We start from the raw sequence: 21,834 nt of genomic DNA, 5'->3' as shown, positions 1-21,834 counted from the left end.
ACTCAACCACTTTCATATGTCAGTTAATGGCAATCCCAACCTTCCTATCGGTCAGACCAAAAACCTTGGGATCACTCTTGATTACTCTTTTTCTCTTATAGTCCATAGCTAACTCATCAGTGAAATCTATTGGTTTCCTCTTCAAAATATTCTCATGTCTTCTTATCAGTTCTTCCGCTTCTACTGAACACATTAAGGTTCCTGGCATTCCACCCTGACACCCCACAATCTACTTTCCAACAATCAGATTTCCTTGTAAAAGTGAATCTTCTAGTCAAAGCCCTGTATTTAAATCCAGCTCCACTCAGAGTCCAAGTCAAAATCTTACAAAGACCTTTAAGGAGCTGGTTTTCCAATATAGCTCTATTGTATTCTCCTCCCTTGTACATTTTGGCCTTCCTGACATTCCTTGAATACATAAGGATTCCCTGCACTTCAAGCAGAATACCATCTCCTAGGTTTTCAAATAGTTTCTCTTGCTCAGCTGGGCAATTCCTAGTTCAAATGCTACCTTTTACATTACAACAATAGGGGCCCGCAGGTGACATGGCGGTTAAGGGAACTGGATTCCCACAAGGCCTACCATGGTTCAAGTCCTGGACCTGGTGGCTTGGTTTCTCTCTCTCTTTCTCTCTTGCCCCCCTCTGGTCAAATTAAAATAAATAAATAAAGAGTGGTGCCTCTCAGCAGCCAGCATATGTTGCCTCCTGTTACTCCTCAGAGCTTAGGATTCGAGAGGAAGACTTGTTCGTGCAGTGAGAAGTGTTTGGAGTTGTACCCCTCGTGGAGCAGGGCTTGGGGACTGTGAGGGAATGTGCAGTTCTGTCCCCCAGGCGTGAGACCTGATAGCTTTCCTTGGCATGGGTCCACCCCACAGCATTCTCTGTTCACAGTATTCTCCTGCTTTGGCCTTCTGTATGCAGTCCAGGTCTTCCCAAACACTGCAGCAGCCCGTCCTGGTTTCTATGTCATCATCGAGTTTTACTCAACAAGGGATGCCCACCGAGCCCAAAAGGCTTGCAACCAGAAGCAGCTTTTTCAGAACTCTTCAGTGAAGCTTCAGGAGCTTTCTGACCTTGAAGGAAGGGAAAATGAAGATATTGTGGTACCACTTGAGAAGCAAAGCCTGAAATTCTTCTGTGCACTGGAGGTGGTTTTACCATCCTATGAGTGCAGGAGTCCTGGAGTTGGCATAGCAGAAGAGCTGTTGGATAAGCTGGAGGAAGAACCATTGTTATTCCTTATGAAAAGGAAGAGAGCCCAGAAACTGGCTATTCAGAAGGTTCTGTCAGATGCATTCCAGAAGCTGTCAATTGTTGTTTTAGAATCACTTATTTGAGAAGACAACAAAAGTCCATGAAGAACCAGGCATTTCTCAGCAATTCTTAAGGAAAAAAATCGGCATATTTTATATTTTTCCAAGTTCAGCCCTGGAATCTGCCATTTCTCTGGGAGCTCTGGTTCATTGCAGTGAGAAGTCATCTTTGGAAACCAAGATCTGGGTGCTTGAGAGTTCATTGCTCCCAAAGTGTTGCTGCACCCAGAAACTCTACTGACAAGAAGATGTGGCAGTAAGGCGCCATCTTGGAAGCAGACAGCAGTCCCCACCAACCACCAAAACTGGCCAGTGCCTGATCTTAGACTCGCCAACTTCCAGAACTACAGATCTAAGGGAACTATAGCCAAACATTAAAATACTATTAAGGTTAATATACTCCTCAATATCTACTGAATCTACTGCGCAAAGTGATCAAAATGGAACGGCAAAGAGATCCGGATCACCTCTTTCTGCTCACTCCTGAATGCTCAGATTGAACTTCAAGAATTAGGAAAAAACACACGATCCATCAGATGACTAGAAATCACGGCAGGGCCACAAGAAATGTGGGAAAGCAAGAAAATACCTCTCCTCCAACGGAAAAGAATAACTCCTCTTCATCCACAGACAGTTCAATGGAAATCATGGAAATGTCTGATAAAGAATTTAGAACATTCGGGACCAGCAGTTAGCATAATGGCTATGTCACTGAACTCCCACATAGTCGATCATGGTTCAAGTCCCAGACCCAGTGACTTAAACTCACGCTGGACATGTGTGCCTGCATGCCCAAGATCCCGAGAGGAGAATGGAGGAGAAGGGATTGTGGCATGGCCATCCCCCCTGGGGGGGTGATTTCTCACTTTCTATCTTTCTATCTCTCTGTCTCTGTCTTTCCGGCAAATGCACATGCCCTATAGCAAAAACTTCTTAAAAATAAAAAAGAATTTAGAACATTCATTATGGCAAAGTTAACTGAGATAGAAGAGAAGAGAGACAATGGAGAAAAGAGAAAGGAGCTGATGAATTCCAGGAGGTGAAGAAATTCTTGCAAGATCTAAAAGAGGAATTACACACTTTACAAAAGAATCAAATAGAACTGTTAGAGATGAAGGCTATAATACAGGAAGTCAAAATCTCCCTTGAAAGTATTAAAAGCAGGCCAGATCATCTAGAAAATAGAATCTCAGATGCAGAAGAGAAAATTCTTGGCCTAGAAAAATCCACCATGAAGACTGAAAAAATTTCTTATATATTATAAGGATAATATATAAGAAATACTAGATACCATCAAACGTCCAAACGTCTTGATAACTGGTATCCCAGAAGGCAAAGAGACTCATAAGGGCATTGGTAATCTATTCCATGAAATCCTGCAAGAAAACTTTTCAAACCTAGAGAGACACTCAAAGATCCAGTCCAAAGAAATACAAAGGACCCCAAATAGAATCAACCCAAGAAGATCTTCTCCACGACACATTATAGCCAGATTGACCAAAACCACAGACAAAGACAAGATACTAAGATAAGCAAGAGAAAAACATCGGGTTACCTATAAAGGATATCCCATCAGGATAACAGCAGACCTCTCATGTGAAACTATGAGAGTGAGGAAAGAATGGGAAAATATATTCAAAGTGTTAAGAGAAAAGCAATATCAACCAAGAATACAGTAGCCAGCAAGATTATCTATCATGTGGGAAGAAAAGACAAGAACATTCTCAGATAAACAAAACCTAAAAGAATTTATCAGCACCAAACTAGATCTCCAAGAAGTCCTCAAGGGAGTGCTATATCAGGAAAATTAAATACAGACACACAGAAATAAGAATTCAAAAACTAAGAAAGTGGCCAACTTAATTGTAGGAACTTTGCCAACTTAATCATAGGGACAAGTCTGGAGTTGAGTATTATATGCCAGAATTTAATCGGGAAAATTGAACGACAACAGAAGATAAAGTACATGAGACTGATTTGTTGAAATAGAATTTTATGACTTTTAACTAAAGCATTGCTGATTTTCTTCCAGGCTTTGTTGTCCGGTTTTAAGGATTTGTGTCCTGTCGTCAACTGTCGATAGGTTCCATGTATCTACCATTTGAACAGAATCCTAACCTGTTTGCTAGCTTTAAGTTTTTGCTTTGTTTTTTGTTTTTTGTTTTTTCCTTTTTTTTTTTGGAGAGGTTTTTGCTACAGGGCACGTGCACTTGCCAGAAAGACAGAGAGAGATAGAGCGACAGAAAGAGAGAAATCAATCCCCAGGGGGGATGGCGGTGCCACAATCCCTTCTTCTCCATTCTCCTCTCAGGATCTTGAGTGTGGGCGTGCACACACACGCGTCCGGTGTGAGTTTAAGCCGCCGGGTCTGGTACTCGAACCGTGGTTGACTACATGGGAGTCCAGTGACATAGCCATTACACTAACTGCTGGCCCCCTGGTTTTAAGTTTTAAGCAAAGTTCCTTAGCTCTTCTTTGATTTAAGTTAAAACTGTTTTTTTTTTTTTTTTTGAAGTTACCAAGTGAACTTGCTATTGAAAGTAGTTAGATTATTTGAGAAATTGTGTGATCAATACAATGCGATGAGGAAAGGAATGGAAGAGAACTGTAGACACCAGAGATAGTGTGAGAAGAGGGTGGGAAAAGACAGAGGGTCAGCAATAGAGATGTGTGTGTGTGTGTGTGTATGTATATATATGAATGAAACTAGAAATAGAACATTTTTGATGATAGCATGCATGATTAAGCCACTATGTAGAATATTCTGGATGGGAAATCACATTTTGTATGCTGTGACGACACTTAGGGAAGGAATGTAAATTAAGTTTAAAAAGTTTCAGAAAAAAAATATTTCAGAAGTAAATTAGGACACTTGTGACTAGATTCTAGCTTTGTCCATATTTTTAGTTTAATATATTTTGTGAATCAATAAAATATGGAAAAAAATTTAGTATGGAAGAGAGAGAGGGGGAAGGAAAAAAAGTAAAAGTATGCTTAATTGACAAAAACTGAGATGCTATTTGATGATAAGTTATAGAGTAATATCTTTGGCTTGACTGACATGCATAGTATTTGTGCTGGAAAAAGAAATGCTATACACTGTAAAGATGTGATTAAATCTAAATTAATTAATTAATTATAAAATACATAAATAAATTTAAATAAAATAATTCTGTTTTTTAAAAATTACAACAATATTTAAAATTATACCAACCTGGCTAACAGATGGCATGCTGTTTAAGGTGCTGAACTCCCACGTGGCCAACTGTGGTTCAAGTTCCAAACTTGGCAGCTTGCTTTCTTACTTTCCCTCTCTCTGTCTCTCTGGTCAAATTTAAAATAATAATAATAAATAAATAAAATTAAATAAATCATTCTTTTAAAAAATTATATCCATCATTCTGTATAATTTACATTCCCTCACACTGATTCTCTTTATCTCTAGCATATCTAATGTACCAAAAGACCAGAAAGACATGGCTGAAGGAAACATAATCAGTAGATGCCAATCCCAAGATGACCCAGATGTTCAAATTATCAAATGAGGGCTTTAAAATCCCTAATGAAGTATGCTTTATGATGTAAAAGGAAATATATTAAAAGTAGATGAAAAAATGTGGAACCCAGGAGGCTTTCTGAAGATGACAGAGTAGGATTCTTACCAAGAATCTATCTTTCCACCTAGAAAATAATTGTACTAGCAGAGTCTGTCATAATTATTTGGGAACTCTAAGGTCTATTGAAGGTTTCACATTCCAGGGGAAGGCTTAGACCTTGAATTATGATTCATTTCAGCTCTTAGTATATTAACAGCTCAAAGAGGAACAAGTCTACAGAAACCGTCCCTGAAAAAGACCGATGGAAAATCTACTAGACAAAGACTTAAAAACAACTGTTCCAAATATACTCTAAAAACTAAAGAAAGATGTAAGAAAAGGTCAGAAAACAATGTATGTACAAAACAGCTATACCAACAAAGAAGTAGGAAAATAAAAGAAAAATTCTGGAATTAGACTATAACAGAAATGAAAAAAATCATTAGAGAAATTCAAAGACAAATTTAAGAAAGCAGAAGAAAGAAGCTGTATACTTGAAGATAGGACAATAGTAACTATCAAGTCTGAGGAATGGAAAGAAAAAAGACTGAAGAAAAATTAGTGGGATGTAAGTAAGCTGTGGAACATCATCTAGCAGACCAAATATGTATTGTCCTAGAAAAAGAGAAGAGAAAAGGGAGCAGAAAAAAATACTTGAAAAAATTGTGGCTGAAAACCTTTAAAATTTGAGGAAGATGTGAACATAAACAACAAAGAAGTTCAACAAACTCCAAGTAAGATGAATTCAAAGACACAAAAAATATAATCACACTCTTGGAAACCAGTGACAAGGAAAGCATCCTGAGAGCAACAAGAAAAAAGTAACTTAGCACATACAAGAAATCCTCAAAATAAGATTGTTAGTAGATTTATCATTAGAAACTTGTGCAGCCAAAAGGCAGTAGGTTGATATATTCAAGTGCTAAATGAAATAAACTGTTAACATAGAATCTTATATCCAGCTAAACTACCCCTCAAAAGTGAGGGAGAAATTAAGACATTCCAAAATAAGCAAAAGCTTAGGAGTTCACTACCACTAAACCTGCCCTGCAAGAAATGCTCAAGGGAATACTGCAGGACGAAGTGAAAGGTCTCTACAGAGTAACTTGAAACTGTTTCCAAAAAAAGATCTCTGTACCTCAGCCCTTAAACTCTTGGAACCAGCCTCTCTCACCTTATGAAGACAAAGCAAATTATCTTTGTTGACTGTGGAATACCAAGGTCCCCAAATATTGTATGAGGCAGGAGAGCCTAGGCTCAGGACAAAGCTCAGCTACTTTCTTGGTAACTAACCTTTGTAACCCTCAATCACACTAGTATAGAGATAATGAATTACAGGTTGACAATCATAGCAACTTTATGATCTCTACCCATACTTACATTTAAAAATAAAAAATAAAAAGTCCAGCCCCATAGCTTAGTTCATGACACAGTATTTCTACTTTCATGGAGCATGATAGGAAGAAGTTAGACACAAATTCTGGGTAACTGTCTAATTTGTTCTGAGTCAGAAATTTTTATTTTGCAAAATTAATTTTCTTTTTTTTTTTTTTTTGAGAAGCTTTTGCTATAGGGTGCATGCACTCACCAGGGACAGACAGTGAGAAGGAAAGTGAGAAATTACCCCCTTTAAAGAGTGGCCATGCCATAATCCCTTCTCCTTCTTTCTTCTCTTGGGATTTTGGGCACACATGCACACATACCCAGCGTGGCTGTCAAGTATCCAGGTCTGAAACTTGGACCACGGCTGGCCATATGGGAGTCCAGCATCTTAACCACTAAACCACCTGCCTGCTTTGGCTACCCATACTTACATTTAAAAATAAAAAATAAAAAGTCCAGCCCCATAGCTTAGTTCATGACACAGTATTTCTACTTTCATGGAGCATGATAGGAAGAAGTTAGACACAAATTCTGGGTAACTGTCTAATTTGTTCTGAGTCAGAAATTTTTATTTTGCAAAATTAATTTACTTTTTTTTTTTTTTTTGAGAAGCTTTTGCTATAGGGTGCATGCGCCCGCCAGAAAGAGAGATAGAAAGCGAGAAATCACCCCCCCCAGGGGGGATGGGCCACGCTGCAATCCCTTTTTCTCCATTCTCCTCTTGGGATCTTGGACATGCAAGCACATGCACCCGGTGTGAGTTTAAGCCACTGGGTCCAGGACTCAAACTGCAGTCGGCTACATGGGAGTTCAGCAACATAGCCGTTATGCTAACTGCTGGTCCTAAAATTAACTTACTTTGAAAAACTAAAACCTCAAGTAAATATTCTAAATCACTATAAAAGAAATTTTCCTCATAAATATACTTGTCCTCAATGCTCTATCATTTTTCCATATATATTTCCACATATGGATATACTAGGTTTAAATAAGACATCCATATTTATTCTCTCTCTCATACACACACAAACACATAAAGGGACTTCAAACAGTTAATTAGAAAATATGTAAGTAAGTTAATTAGAAAATATATATTATAAGTTAATTAGAAAATATGTATTATAGTAAAAAAAACTATGCATGGATTTCAAATTTTTTTGCACCAAAATGAACTCAATATATTTTTCATAAACTTTTTGAAGCCCCCTCATATACACACATACTATGTACAAACACGTATATATATGTGTGTGTATCGATGTGTATATGTGTGTATACATTTGTATATATGTGCATATATATACACACATACATATATGTATATACATGCATGTGTGTTATATGTATGCAAGATACAGATATACATATTAACATCTTAAATCACTATGATCTGTTGAAGAAATTTCTTTTCCCTGATATTTCTTGATTTCTTCCGTTAAGACAGGATTTGTATGAAAGATACACGAGAAATAAAACTCTGTACTTCCCAATGGTTATCTTCTAAATACCTACTTCACTGGGTTTATTATTCCACTTTTTACATTATATAATTATGATTATATAATAAATCACTCAAACCTTCATTCTCAGTCTTTGTGACTAAGTGTCAACGAATCCTTACGCTCACTGTGCTTACGAAGGGCCAACTCTTGTTTGATCAACAGATTCTGTAGAAAGAACTATGAAAAATATTTTCTCTTACACAGGTCTCAACCGCACAGAGACCATATATACATCTGTTCAAAAAGGATCCATTTAAGAGTATACAAACAGGTTGAACACCTAGTCTTGAAGAGAATGTTCATAAAATACAGCCTACATTCTTCCCGCCACATGTGTACCCCAGAGCTAGGAATTCTATTACTTGAGACAGGAAAGTCCAGGACTAAGCCCATTCCCACAAAAGAACACAGACATTTGAATGTGAGGCAAATCACAAGAGAAGAAATAAAGTAAAAAAAGAACTAAAAAATATTAAAGACTGGGGCCAACAGGTGGCATGGTAGTTAAGGCTGGATTCCCACGTGGCCAACCACAGTTCAAGTCCTGAATCTGGCAGCTTGTTCTCTCACTCTTTCTCTCTCTCCCCCCCTCTCCAATCTAATTAAAATAAATAAATAAATAAATAAACAAACTGAAATAAAATCACTCTTTAGGAAAATTAATATTAAAGATAAAAGAGAACACACTGAAGAGTTTCTCCTAGATATAGTCAAAATAAATGCATAGGAAATTGCTTTCTTACTGCATAAATCAGTGCTATTTTATGCCATGTCCTAGCTAAAACTATTTCACATACTACTGCACAGATTACACTCCCCAAAAGAAATAGCCATCTTATGGCTATTCTCCTTGGATACCTTATTCTCTTTTATTGCCACCTTCTTAAGAGAAAGTGCTACACAGAATAAAAATTGTGTCCTGCCACTTAGTACAATAAAATAAGTCAATATAGAGAAATGGAGCCAAAATGAATTAAATCTCAATCATCTCATACCAGCTGTGTGACTTTAAGCAAATCCTTTAACCTCATTATGTATAAGTTCCCTTACATATATTACATATACAATAGCATAATTATTGGTCCTGCCCATAGTTCAATGGAAAAATAAAAATAAAAGCCATAATGAGATTTAAGTTCACACTTGTTATCATGGCCATTATGAAAAAAGACAAGAAGAGATAACAAGTATTAGAGAAGATGTTTAAAAAAAGGGGGGGAGGGGGGCTCTGTACACTGTTGGTAGAAATGGAAATTGATAATACCATTATGAAAATGGTATAAAGATCCTTCAAAAACTTAGTAATAGTACCACTATATGATCCAGCAATTCTACTTCTGGGTAGATATCCAAAAAAAAGGCAATCTGTATGTCAAGGAGATATTTGTACCTTCATGTTTACTGCAGCATCATTCACAATAGCCAACTAGAAACAACCTAAGCGTCCATCAGTGGATGAATGGTAAAGAAACTGTGTCATGGGGCCAGCAGGTGGTGTGGTGATTAAGGTACTAGACTCCCAAATGGCTGACTATGGTTCAAGTTCCTGACCTAGCAGCTCTCTCTCTTTCTCTCTCTCACACACATGCCCTGTAGCAAATTTTAAAACAATAATGACAAATGAAACTAAATAGTTTTTTTAAAAGAAAGAAACTGTGGCTTATACATACATACAACAGAATATTATGCAGTCATTAAAAAAAGGAAGGAAAATGTGCCATTGCGACAACACAAATGAATCTGGATGACATTTATTTAGTGAAGTAAACCAGGTATAGAAAGACAAAGAAAAAATCAAAAAAATCCTCAAACTCATAGAATCAGAGAATATAATGGTATTTGCCCATGAGTTGAAAATGGGGAAAACAGAGAGATACAGATTAATAGATATAAAGCCATAATGAGATTTAAGTTCACACTTGTTATCATGGCCATTATGAAAAAAGACAAGAAGAGATAACAAGTATTAGAGAAGATGTTTAAAAAAAGGGGGGGAGGGGGGCTCTGTACACTGTTGGTAGAAATGGAAATTGATAATAACATTATGAAAATGGTATAAAGATCCTTCAAAAACTTAGTAATAGTACCACTATATGATCCAGCAATTCTACTTCTGGGTAGATATCCAAAAAAAAGGCAATCTGTATGTCAAGGAGATATTTGTACCTTCATGTTTACTGCAGCATCATTCACAATAGCCAACTAGAAACAACCTAAGCGTCCATCAGTGGATGAATGGTAAAGAAACTGTGTCATGGGGCCAGCAGGTGGTGTGGTGATTAAGGTACTAGACTCCCAAATGGCTGACTATGGTTCAAGTTCCTGACCTAGCAGCTCTCTCTCTTTCTCTCTCTCACACACATGCCCTGTAGCAAATTTTAAAACAATAATGACAAATGAAACTAAATAGTTTTTTTAAAAGAAAGAAACTGTGGCTTATACATACATACAACAGAATATTATGCAGTCATTAAAAAAAGGAAGGAAAATGTGCCATTGCGACAACACAAATGAATCTGGATGACATTTATTTAGTGAAGTAAACCAGGTATAGAAAGACAAAGAAAAAATCAAAAAAATCCTCAAACTCATAGAATCAGAGAATATAATGGTATTTGCCCATGAGTTGAAAATGGGGAAAACAGAGAGATACAGATTAATAGATATAAACATTCAGTTACAAAACGAGCAAATTCCAGAGAGCTAATGTACGGCATGGGTGGAGATGGGTGTAGTAATTTGATTGTGATAACCATTACATAATATACATGTATATCACACCAGCAAGTAAGTATACTTCTTAAATATATTCAATCCTTGTCAAATTAAGTACTTTAAAGTGAAAATAATTGTGCATATGTGAGTTGTAGAGACCAATGCTCTTCTCAAACTAGCTCCCATGTAAATATTGACTATTTCAAGAGGAAACACAAGTGACCCCACACTCAACATACTTTGAATCACAGTCCTTAAAACCATGAGACTATATTTGTCCAACATAGTCCTAGAAAATATTGTAACAAACCCCTACTTACATAAATGCACTGCATCCAGATCAAATTTCCTTAGAGGATAGTAAATGTAAGCCTACATATATACAAAGACATGTATGGTTTATGTATTATATATTCACACATAAAATTCCTTCCATTACTCACATTCTCATAGAGAGCTTGAAGGGTCTCCAAGTCAACCACAGAATTGTCCAAGTTCACAACAGCTGTGAAAAAAAAAAAAAAAAAGACAAAAGAAAGCAGATAAGTTGCCATAAACCAGCTGTGAAGGTGTTTTACCACCTCAGGCAATGGCGTTCATACCCAGCCAGAGAACACAGGGGCTCTAACTTCAATGCTTCCACTTGTCCCACTTCGAAGACTGGCCTCAAGAATTTCAGTGGACCAGGTGCCAAGAGTCAAGCTTTGGGACCAGCAGTTAGCATGATGGCTATGTTGCTGGACTCCCACGTAGTCAAACGCGGTTCGAGTCCCGGGCCCGGTGGCTTAAACTCACGCCGGGTGTGTGTGTGTGCGTGCCCAAGATCCCAAGAGGAGAATGGAGGAGAAGGGATTGTGGCGTGGCCATCCCCCCCCCGGGGGGGGGGTGATTTCTCGCTATCTGTCTCTCTGTCTCTGTCTGTCTGGCGAGTGCACGTGCCCTATAGCAAAAAATCTCTCAAAAAAAGAGTCAAGCTTTCACTTGCCCCAGAAATACTAAATGCCATGACTGTGGCCCAGTCAGAATTCAGAGAGAAGTTATGAGTCTGTCTTTCACAAGCTAATGGAATAAATTTGAAAAAAAAATATGCTTAATACTGGAAAAATAGGAAGTAGGAAGTGGAAGCATAGGATGGGTGAGATACCTAACCAAGGTAGTACTAGCATTTCTACTTGGAGCTGGTAACAGAGCCCAGATTTACCAACAAATATCATACCAAGTAGAACTTCCACCATAATAATAATCCATTATCTCAATTTCAAAAAAAAATCTCAAATATAAATCTAAGAGTTTGATTAAGACTCCCAGACAAATCTTCTTACTCCTCAGACCATATAAGGCAAACATCACAAACTATTTAACCTTTCAAGTAGTAAAAAGCATAATCCAACTAATTCTGACCCTATTTCAAAAACTATTTAAAAGGGATTAACTAAACATTTCCACTGGGGTAATATGTAACAAAATCCATAAGACCCAAGAAAAGATAGATTTGTATATATAATAATCCTTTATAGATATGTACAGAGTCTAGTCTTAAAAAAAAAATTATGGTGAATCCAAAGATTTCTGAGTTTGGAATGCATTAGCTAGCTAGTAATCCAGTAATTCTCTACATTCCTTTGGTGATATAGTGAGCAACTGATGGGAAAACTATGAAGAAAATGCTAATAGTCAACTTAGTGTAAGATTTTATCCCCAGAACAAGGCAAAGAAACACAATAAAATCATTCATACTCAAGTCAAAAGTCACAAAGGAAACAATTATCCTTTGACTTTATCCATCACTTTAAAACATGCTATTATTTTTAAAAGATTTCCCTACCTAAAACTTCGCTTGTATATATCTTTTTAAAAATTATTTATTATTATCGCAATCTTGTTTATATTACATTGAGTCACATATATCTTTACAGTGGCTTACATTTCTTTTTCCAGAAGGAATACCTTGCGTATCAGTAAAAACAAAGACATTACTAGTCACATCATATCTTAATGTTTCTTATCCCATTACCTCATACACCATCACATACCTTAGAATATCTTAACAAATGTTATCTACTCCTAACCAAGTTCTCAAAAGATTCTAACCTATGAAACTTCCTGTTTTGCTCATCCGCAGAAAACCTCACTGAAAAGCAACTGTTTCTCCATTCAATTTTCTCTTAGCTTTCCATAAGAAATGCTAATAAATTCAAAGGACAGTAAGTTTTGAAACCACCTAGGATGGTACAGTGATAACATAATCTTCCACATACCAAAGTCACCTAGGAATGTGTCATGATCCTGGCTTGCTGAAAGCTGGGGATGGATCATGGTGTGAGGACCCTGTCGGACATGTCTGTGTGTGTGTGTGTGTGTGTGTGTGTGTGTGTGCGCGCGCGTGCACGCATGCTTGTATGTGTCCCTCAGAAAAAAGAAATTAATTTAAAAAACAAAGAAGTTTAAACTTAAAAGAAAAAAAAAGAATATAGTACAATATAGTCACTTTTACGTAACTTAAAAGAGAGGAAGATTAGATACTAACAGATGAATGGATACAGTGCTAGAGGTTCCAGATATCTGAAATAAAGGTAAAATATATAATTTGAGAAAGAAAAGATAAAGGTTATTGAAGTACTATCTTTCCTCAGTTTAAAAAGCGCATGTTTGGGACCAGCAGATGGCATAATGGTTAGTTACATTGCTGGGCTCCCACGTGACTGACTGTGGTTTGAGTCCCAGACTCAGCACCTTGATACTCATGCTGGATGCCTCTGTGTGTATGCACGTGTCCAAAATCCTAGGGATAGAATGGAGGAGAAGGGGTTGCAGGGGGGTGATTGGTGGTCAATTTTTTTTTTAAATGAGAAAAAATAAAGTTAAATAAATAAAATAATTCTTAAAAAAAAAAAACAGTGGAGATGTTTATGACTTCCTTTAAACAACCTATAAATGACAATGTCTTAATCACTCAAAATCAAAATGAATAACAATTTTATTTTTAGACCCAAAATTTTATAAAATGCCAGTGATGTGATAGATAGCAGAATGCAGTACTCCTCCGGCATTCACATCAACTAATGTTTAGTGAAAATGCTAAATTTTCTGAGCCCTTATCAAGTGATAATAACTTATGTCTATAGCAGATGTTTATCATGTGAAGGAAATAAGCAAGTATATAGTAGGAAGGATAATTCAGAAAACCTTGCAATAATTTATGTAATTTTTTATTTTGCCACAGGGCATGTGTGATTAACCAGAGAGAGACAAGGAAAGGAAAAGTAAGAAATCACACACCAGGGGGGATGGCTGTGCTGCAATCCTTTCTCCTCCATTCTCCTCTCAGGATTTAAGGTGCACATACATACATACCCTGCATGATTTTCAAGCCACCTGGACTGAAACTCAAAATGGTCAGCCAGCGTAATTAATTTTAAAATGTATTATTAACTGTGAACACATTGGTTAAAAACTAGAGTCAGAGCTGGGAATGTGCTAAATTACAATTAGGTTTAGGATTTTCTTTCAATAATCTTAAACTGAGACTGTAAATAGCTCTTGACTGCAGAAATTCCCAAGTACAGCCTATTGAAATCCAATGCTGTTTCCATCCAACCATGCTGTTACAAAATGAGGAGTGAAATAGCCTATTCTGGCCCTCAATCAGGCAACACGACTTAATCTAAGATCTTAAAAATCTCTGAAAGTAAAATCTTGAAGCAAAAAAAAAGCTTTTCTTTTGATTTTAAGATACTGCATTACATAAAAAGAATTCTAGAAAAAGCACTCTAAAATAACCAAGGGTTCCCCTGTGCACTGTACGTGCTGCACATGTGACGTGGTACACAAGCAGGTGACAGTCCTGGATACATGGTCTATGTTATAAACATGTGCTTTTCTGGAACTACCTTCTTCAGAAATGTGGGGTGTGCTTTTTTCTTTTTTTTTTTTTTCTTTAAGGCTTTTGCTGTAAGGGCGCATGTATTTGCCAGAGAGGAACAGAGAGAGGGAAAGTGCAGAGTTGCCCCTCCCCAGGAGGACTGGCCATGCAGCAATCCCTTCTTATACAAACATAGCCTATCAAATTAGTTTAACCTTCTAATAACTATACAGATTACATTAGATACAATTTATAGACTATAGAGACATGAAATAATATGGTCAGAGCTTTCTCTGTACAATTACATGGGCATGCTTAATTCATTGCTGCACCCTTCGCTATGTTTAGAAGAACGCAGTACAGAAGAGGCATGGAAAAATACTGTCCGTGAATGTTGAAAGACTGAAACAAGCTTAAGTAACTATAACTTTAATTTTACTGAATGAACTTTCCTTTTCTTGAGATCATTTTCATTATCCTTACATAGACAACTTCACTCTAGCTAACTTTGTAGTTTAAAAATTCAGAATGCAGGGACCAGCAGTTAGAGTAATGGCTATGTCGCTGGACTCCCATGTAGTCAACCGCAATTCGAGTCCCGGACCCGGTGGCTTAAAACTCATACCAGGCACGTGTGTGTGCGTGCCCAAGATCCCGAGAAGAGAATGGAGGAGAAGGGACTGCGGCGTGGTCATCCCCCCTGGGGAGGTGATTTCTCACTTTCTGTCTCTGTCTCTCTCTGTCTGCCTGGTAAGCACACGCGCCCTATGGCAAAAAACTCTCAAAAAAAAAAAATTTCAGAATGCAAAGATAATAATAGTTCACGTCACATAGTCACCTGACAGTACTGAAAGGCACAGGGACACAGTCGGCTCTGAAGTCAATTGGCCCCATGATCTTTATAGAGTAACTGGATTCCTCATCTGCAGAATGGACCTAACCGGAATACCTACCCTGTAGGCTTCTTGCAGGAGATTAAATAGTGCAACTAAAATGCCTGGAAGCAGTGCTGTGGACAAAGCAAACTCAGAAAATGCTGACGGTTACTATTAGTAGTAGATCCCTGGGACCAGCAGTTAGCGTAATTGCTATGTCGCTGGACTCCCATGTAGTCGACCACGGTTTGCGTCCCGGACTCGATGGCTTAAAACTCACGCCGAGCGCGTTTGCGTGTGTGCCCAAGATCCCGAGAGGAGAATGGAGGAGAAGGGATTGCGGCGTGGCCATGCCCCCTGGGGGGTGATTTCTCGCTTTCTGTCTCTCTGTCTCTCTCTGTCTGTCTGGCGAGTGCACACGCCCTATAGCGAAAACCTCTCCAAAAAAAAAAGTAGTAGATCCCTTTCATATTCCCATATGGAAAATACTTTATTAATATCTCATCAAATCATTGCTTTGATGGAAAGGTTTTAGACAAACTGGGTTGGAAACATATTCCCAGAAAAAAAAAAATGACAATTTCAGTTGTACTGATAGTAACATGGGAGACTAAACAAGTAGCCACAGCAAAACTACCAATTCTGATTTTGGTTAAGGTACATGGGAAGAAAAGCAGCATCAGCAGAAGCTTAAACACAAACTGAGTATAAACCAGCCCATATTTACAGTTCATGCCCTCTTCTCACCGACAGTCAGAAAGACTAAAAGCACTGAGAGAAACCATCTTTACTCCACTTAGAATTCAGAAGCCACAGAAAAAGTGAAAATGAAGTTGACCTTGCAAATTGCTGAGAAGCCAAGACCTCTGAGCAGAAATTCATCTTAAGTAACAGATCAGAAGTACCCTCTCATTTAAAGAGGTGCCAGGCTTGTCACTGTACCCTAGCCACTGGAACCAAACTTTTTTAAGTGATCTCTTTAAGAAACTGCAAGCAGCCTGTCATTTAGACTTTAAAATCAGAGAAAAGAAATGGCAGAGGACAAGAAGGAGAAAATCAAAGGGAAAAAAAGTAAAACAGTTAAGAAACACAAAATGGGAAATTATCTGTTGAAGATAATAGGTACAGTAATGTCTTTGATTGGGCCAAAATTCAGTGTATTCTGAATGAATACATTCTGGATGAGAAAATTCATTTTGTATGTTCTAATAATATTATACAGTAAATGAGTATAAAATAAATAAAAATATTAAATTAAATTTTAAAAATTAGCTGCTAATTTTTTTTAAAGGTACATGTAAAGTTAATTTCTATTTCTAGTTATACACACACACACACACACACACACATATAAATATGGCTCAAACAAACTGAAATAGATTGACATTGATTCAGGAGCTAAAAAAATATTAGGGCAAAAAATTTTTTCTTTTTTTGGAGAGGTTTTTGCTATAGGGCACATGCGCTCACCAGAAAGACAGAGAGAGACAGAGAGACAGAAAGCGAGAAATCACCCCCTGGGGGGATGGTCACGCCACAATCCCTTCTCCTCCATTCTCCTCTCTGGATCTTGGGCATGCATACACACGTGCCCGGCGTGAGTTTAAGCCACCGGGTCCGGGACTTGAACCACAGTCAACTACATGGGAGTCCAGCAACATAGCCATTACACTAACTGCTGGTCCCTAGGGCCAAAAATTTTTAAGTGTTTCTCATGATCACCATAAATGAGAAGAAAGCTGAAAAGTTTAGTTGCCTTAATGTGAACAGAATGTTATCTCTAACGAAATAGCAATTTCAAGCTCCGACCTAGGAAATCTATTAAACACTCCCTTATCATGGCCATCATGATCTCCCTTACTTCTCCACTACAATCTTTAACATAAATAAGAGTCGTCTAATAACTTCAGATATTCTTTTTTTTTTTGGTCTAAAGGTATGTGTTCCCTCCCTCCAAGGAGATTTTAAAGGGCCTGAAAGCAAGGATCTTGTCTTAGATATCATTAGATCACTCCACAACGCCCTGTATATAGTCTAGTATAAGACGCCTCTAGTATAATAAATAAAACTCACACTGAACCTTCTAAGAAGCCGGAGAGCTCATTTTAAGATAAAGGCACTATAAGTCACATACATATTTGCCTTATTGGTCCCATAATCCATTAAGGCACAAGAAACATCTGAGAAAATAAAACCCAAATATTGTCATGGGCTAAAGTATTTGCTATAAACAATACTACAAGAGTAAATATCTACGGATGCTCTTCAACTTACAGTGTGTTTACAACCAGATAAACCCACTGTGGGGTGAAAATATCATGAGTCAAAATGCATTTAATATCCCTAACTTACCAAGCATTCTAGCTTAGCCTAGCCTACCACAACACCTACATTAGCTTACAATTGGGCAAAATCATCTAACACAAAACCTATTTATAATAAAATGTGGGATATCTATTGTAATTTACTAAAAAGTTCAAAATTCAAATATAGTTGCTACTGAATGAGCACAACTCTTATAGCTTCCTAAAGTCAAAAAATCTTAAGTCTAACCATTGTCACTCACAGGCCATCTGTACATTACAATGAAGAGAAGGAATTCAAAGGAAAGAGCGCAAGACAGACATCCTAGGGGAGAAAGCATACTTTTCCTCCACCTCTACAATCTGAGGGGGATGCAAATGGCTAGCTGTTACTCACTCAGGAGTTTCTTGCACTGCCTTAATTATTCTGGCAGGAAGATGTGAAAGGAAAAAGGAAAGAAAGAAAGCTGTTTGGCAGGAAGGCCTAGAATTATTATTCCTAAAAGTTTCATTTGAAACTCAGTGAGGCATAGAAACCTTCAGTAAGTACACGTCACTGTGCGATTGGATGACAATGAAATCAAGAGTCATAGTCAGTGTTCCTTTATAAGGAAATACTAATGCATTAATCCCCAACTGAAAATCCGCACACCTGTGGAGTTACTTAAAACACTGTCAAAATGTATTACATGATAAAACTGTCCTAAAGATGCGGTCAAGCAATTTCTTTTTGATTGCTTTTGCTTAGTTAAGTGAATAGTCCACCAATTAATGAAAACTAACATTTCTCAGAGAAAGGGAGACACTTACATCCATCTGAATATTTCACGCTTGATAATAATACTTGGAATGGATACAATATGTTTGCGTTCTTTGCACACCCCACCACTAAGCATCCTTGTGCATCTGGAATTACGAAGCCCTCAGGTAGGCACACAAACATGGGCACACCCATCCTGTGGGATTATTACTAGAAGACATGCTGTTACGCCTTTTTTTTTTTTTTAATTGTTCAAGAAAGATGCAGAGACAGAGACAGATAAGGAGAAAGCACCTCAAAATGAGGCCTGGTAACATCGTAATATCTTCTCTTCCATTTCTCCATCCTTTTGAGATTTGGGGCATGCATACACACACCCAACATATTTTTGAAGCCACTAGGACCAGTATTTGAACCTCAGTCGACTACATGGGATTCGGTTCCTCTAACCAGCAGGTCACACAGCCAACATGCTACATGTGAAACACATAACATGTAACATCCATGTGAAACACATAAGCACTTGAATAATATTTCAAGTAATTCTGGCCATAATAAGTTAAAATAGTACTATTCCATTCCTTATATTGGTAAGAATTTTAAATTTTATTATCGTTCTTCCCATTCAAGTCCTCAGTTTATTTAGTAACATATTTACTGAGTTTTTTTTGCTTGTTTGTTTTGTTCTGGTGATAGAGCACATGTGTGTGCAGAACAGAGAGAAAGAGAGAACGCATCCTCAACAGGTTTTGCCAATCTGCAGTGCCCCTTCCCCAGCCCTCCAGCTCCTGAAGATTCTGGGTGCCCACACACAGGCCCAGTATGTTTTCAGGCCGATCATGGGATCTCAGCTCATGGTCAGCAATATGGCTCCTAGTACTGCATCCAGTACACCATGAACTGCGCCACATAGGCTCGGCCATACTGAGAAGATGTTTTTTAAATTTTTTTCTTTACTCATAGTAGAGCACATGCACACACATGAGAGAAAGAAACAGAGAGATGAGCACCCTCCACAAGAGTGCAATCCCGTTCCTCCAGTCCTTCAACTCACAGGATCCTGGGCCCTCAACAAGCATGCCAGGCCTGCTTTCGGCTGCTCAGGCTGTAAATCAAACTGCAGTTGCCACATGGGACTCAGCTTTTCTTCAGCAGTCCATTACCACTACACCACGGAGCTGGGTTTTAATTTACCAAAAGAATTGCTCCAAAGTGGTGGTTTTCTCCAAAATCATTTGAAACTTAACCGTATGTTTTGGATTCAGGCAGACCTCAATAAGAAACACGGATGGGTAACTAACCATCTGTGTGTCTCTCATAGCAGCTTTATAAACTCCTTGATCCTCAGTTTATTCATATGGGAAACAGGAATATTAATGGTAATGTCACTACCTCCTTCAAGTGACTATCATAAAGATCCAGTGTAATTCCCGTATTGTGAGGAATAGAGCCCTTGCCATGGCAGGCTCTCAAAAGCGGAAGGTTCCATAGTTCTCTCTGAATGTCTAAATATCATATATACCTTCGTAGATATATTTACTCTATGGAAACAGAATATAAGGTGTATACTTCCTATTATTGTTTGCACCTCAAAAATAAACAAAGGCAGTGCATTAAGCGCATCTAACTGCATTTATTCCTCGCTGTGTTAGAAGCTGAACCAAAGTATATACATGAAGATTCAAAGCACATGGTGGGAGACCAGCAGTTGCAGCATGGGCTCTAGGGCACTGCTACACGATGCTAGAGTCATACAGGAGGCCTGGGTTCAGATCCCAGGTTGACCTACATATCAGGTCCAACTGCACATACCCATAATCCTGACTGGCTGGGAGACCAGGGAGCAGATCATGGCATGGTGAGACCCTGTTGAGGTATCTTTTCCTTTGTCCCTCTTTCTCTATCCCTGCTTCCTTTTCTGTCATGAAGAAATAATTTTTTTTAAAAAAAAAGCAAAAGAATAATAGGGAAATGGGTTATTTTCAATCAGTAGGCAGAGTATAAATTTCTCTACAGTAAAAAATGCACTAATGTCAATAATACTAGAGAGGTATTCCTCCAGAATATGATAGTGATATAATGACAATTGTCCCTTCCTTCTTACACACAAATAAAAATTTGCCAATTAAATGGCATGATGTTGAAAGGGAATCATTTAACTATGTAAGATAAAACATACTCACTTCAGAAATATGCTTTTAACTACCAGCAATTGTTGCAATAATTACAAAACAGTCACATTCATCTGCAAAGCAAACAGAATGTCTTTTTGAAAACATCATTCATTTTTGGGAGGCCAGTAGGTGGTGTGATGGTTAAAGGTGCTGGACTCCCACAAGGCTGACCCTGGTTCAAGTCCTGGACCCAGTGGCTTGTTTTCTCACTTTCTCTCTCTGTCTCTCTCTGATCCAACTAGAAACTAATGATAATAATAATAAATAAAGTTAATTAAAACAATTCTTTATTTTAAAAAATCATTTATTTCTTCATTCATTGAACAAATTCTTCATAGAGTTTCTAACTCTGAACCAGGTACCCTTCCCAGCCCTGGGAATAGAAAGGTAAATCCATCAGACATAGTCCCTGACCTTGTAGAGGTTACAGCTTAATTAACAAAAAGCTAAAATAATCTATTCCCAAGAGAGGAAGAAAATTACATTTTTATAATATTCTATGATTCAGAAATCACATTCATTTATAGTATCTTCTCTTTTCAGGCAGTTTAATGTGATGGGAGGCTTTATTATACGATACAAATAATAAAATACTAGAATCCTATCATTTTATTCTTAGGCTACATAAAGAAAGGCTTTCCTGTTGGAAAAAAAATAAATCCAATACACACTCCAACACTGGTACATCTCAAACATACTTGCTTATACAAGGTTAACGACATAAGTTACTGATTAAGTCAGTAGGCTTCATACACCTATGAGCCTTGTTTATAAGAGCTGTACAAGTTAAATTGTTAGAGAACAAATGCATTTTGTTTGAGTCAGTATGTCGCCTTCTTGTCTAGGCAGAAGGAAAAAAAATGGATACCAAGACTGTAATCCTTCTGGAATAAAATCTTTAAATGCAAACATGACTGCCATTGTAGACTGTTTAATCTAGCGATATTGTATTTCATTTCTGTTTTTGGAGAGGTTTGTTGATTTGACCATACTGGGTATGACTCGGTGCTTATCTGAACTGTTTAGATAAGATTTATTTGACTTTGGCAGGTGACAAAATCTAGGGTGTGGAATAAGGGCGGTAGAAAAAAAGACTGGCATATTCCCAGATAGTGTTTATTTTAAGCATAGTGTATAGATGAGCAAATAGTTTCAAACAACGCACTGTACTTTGTGTAAAACATCCACTGTCTGTTGAATGTTTTCCGTAAACCAGCACTGCAAAATGTCCTTTATTGGGCATAACAGACTTCACCTTCTTGCTTAGGTAAACATTTATGCTCTTGTAAAAGAGAGCTTAGTGAGTTCCCCAGAAATAGGACACTAACTCTAGGATCACGTTTGCCACT

The 21,834-nt window shown here is 37.6% G+C and overlaps 1 protein-coding gene across 1 annotated transcript in view; it reads right to left on the bottom strand.

The window, feature by feature from the left end:
* Positions 1-21,834, bottom strand: part of FMN2 (formin 2) — a 407,588-nt gene that overhangs the window by 158,136 nt on the left and 227,618 nt on the right. The window contains 1 exon segment of the mRNA XM_027767852.1: positions 10,955-11,016. Within this exon segment, the coding sequence (XP_027623653.1) occupies positions 10,955-11,016 (62 nt within the window).

The sequence above is a fragment of the Tupaia chinensis genome, unplaced genomic scaffold, assembly GCF_000334495.1.
Source record: "Tupaia chinensis unplaced genomic scaffold, TupChi_1.0 Scaffold000074_1, whole genome shotgun sequence".
Lineage (NCBI taxonomy): Eukaryota > Metazoa > Chordata > Mammalia > Scandentia > Tupaiidae > Tupaia > Tupaia belangeri.
Note: the sequence above shows the minus strand (reverse complement) of the source record. Positions and strands in the feature narration are given on the sequence as shown.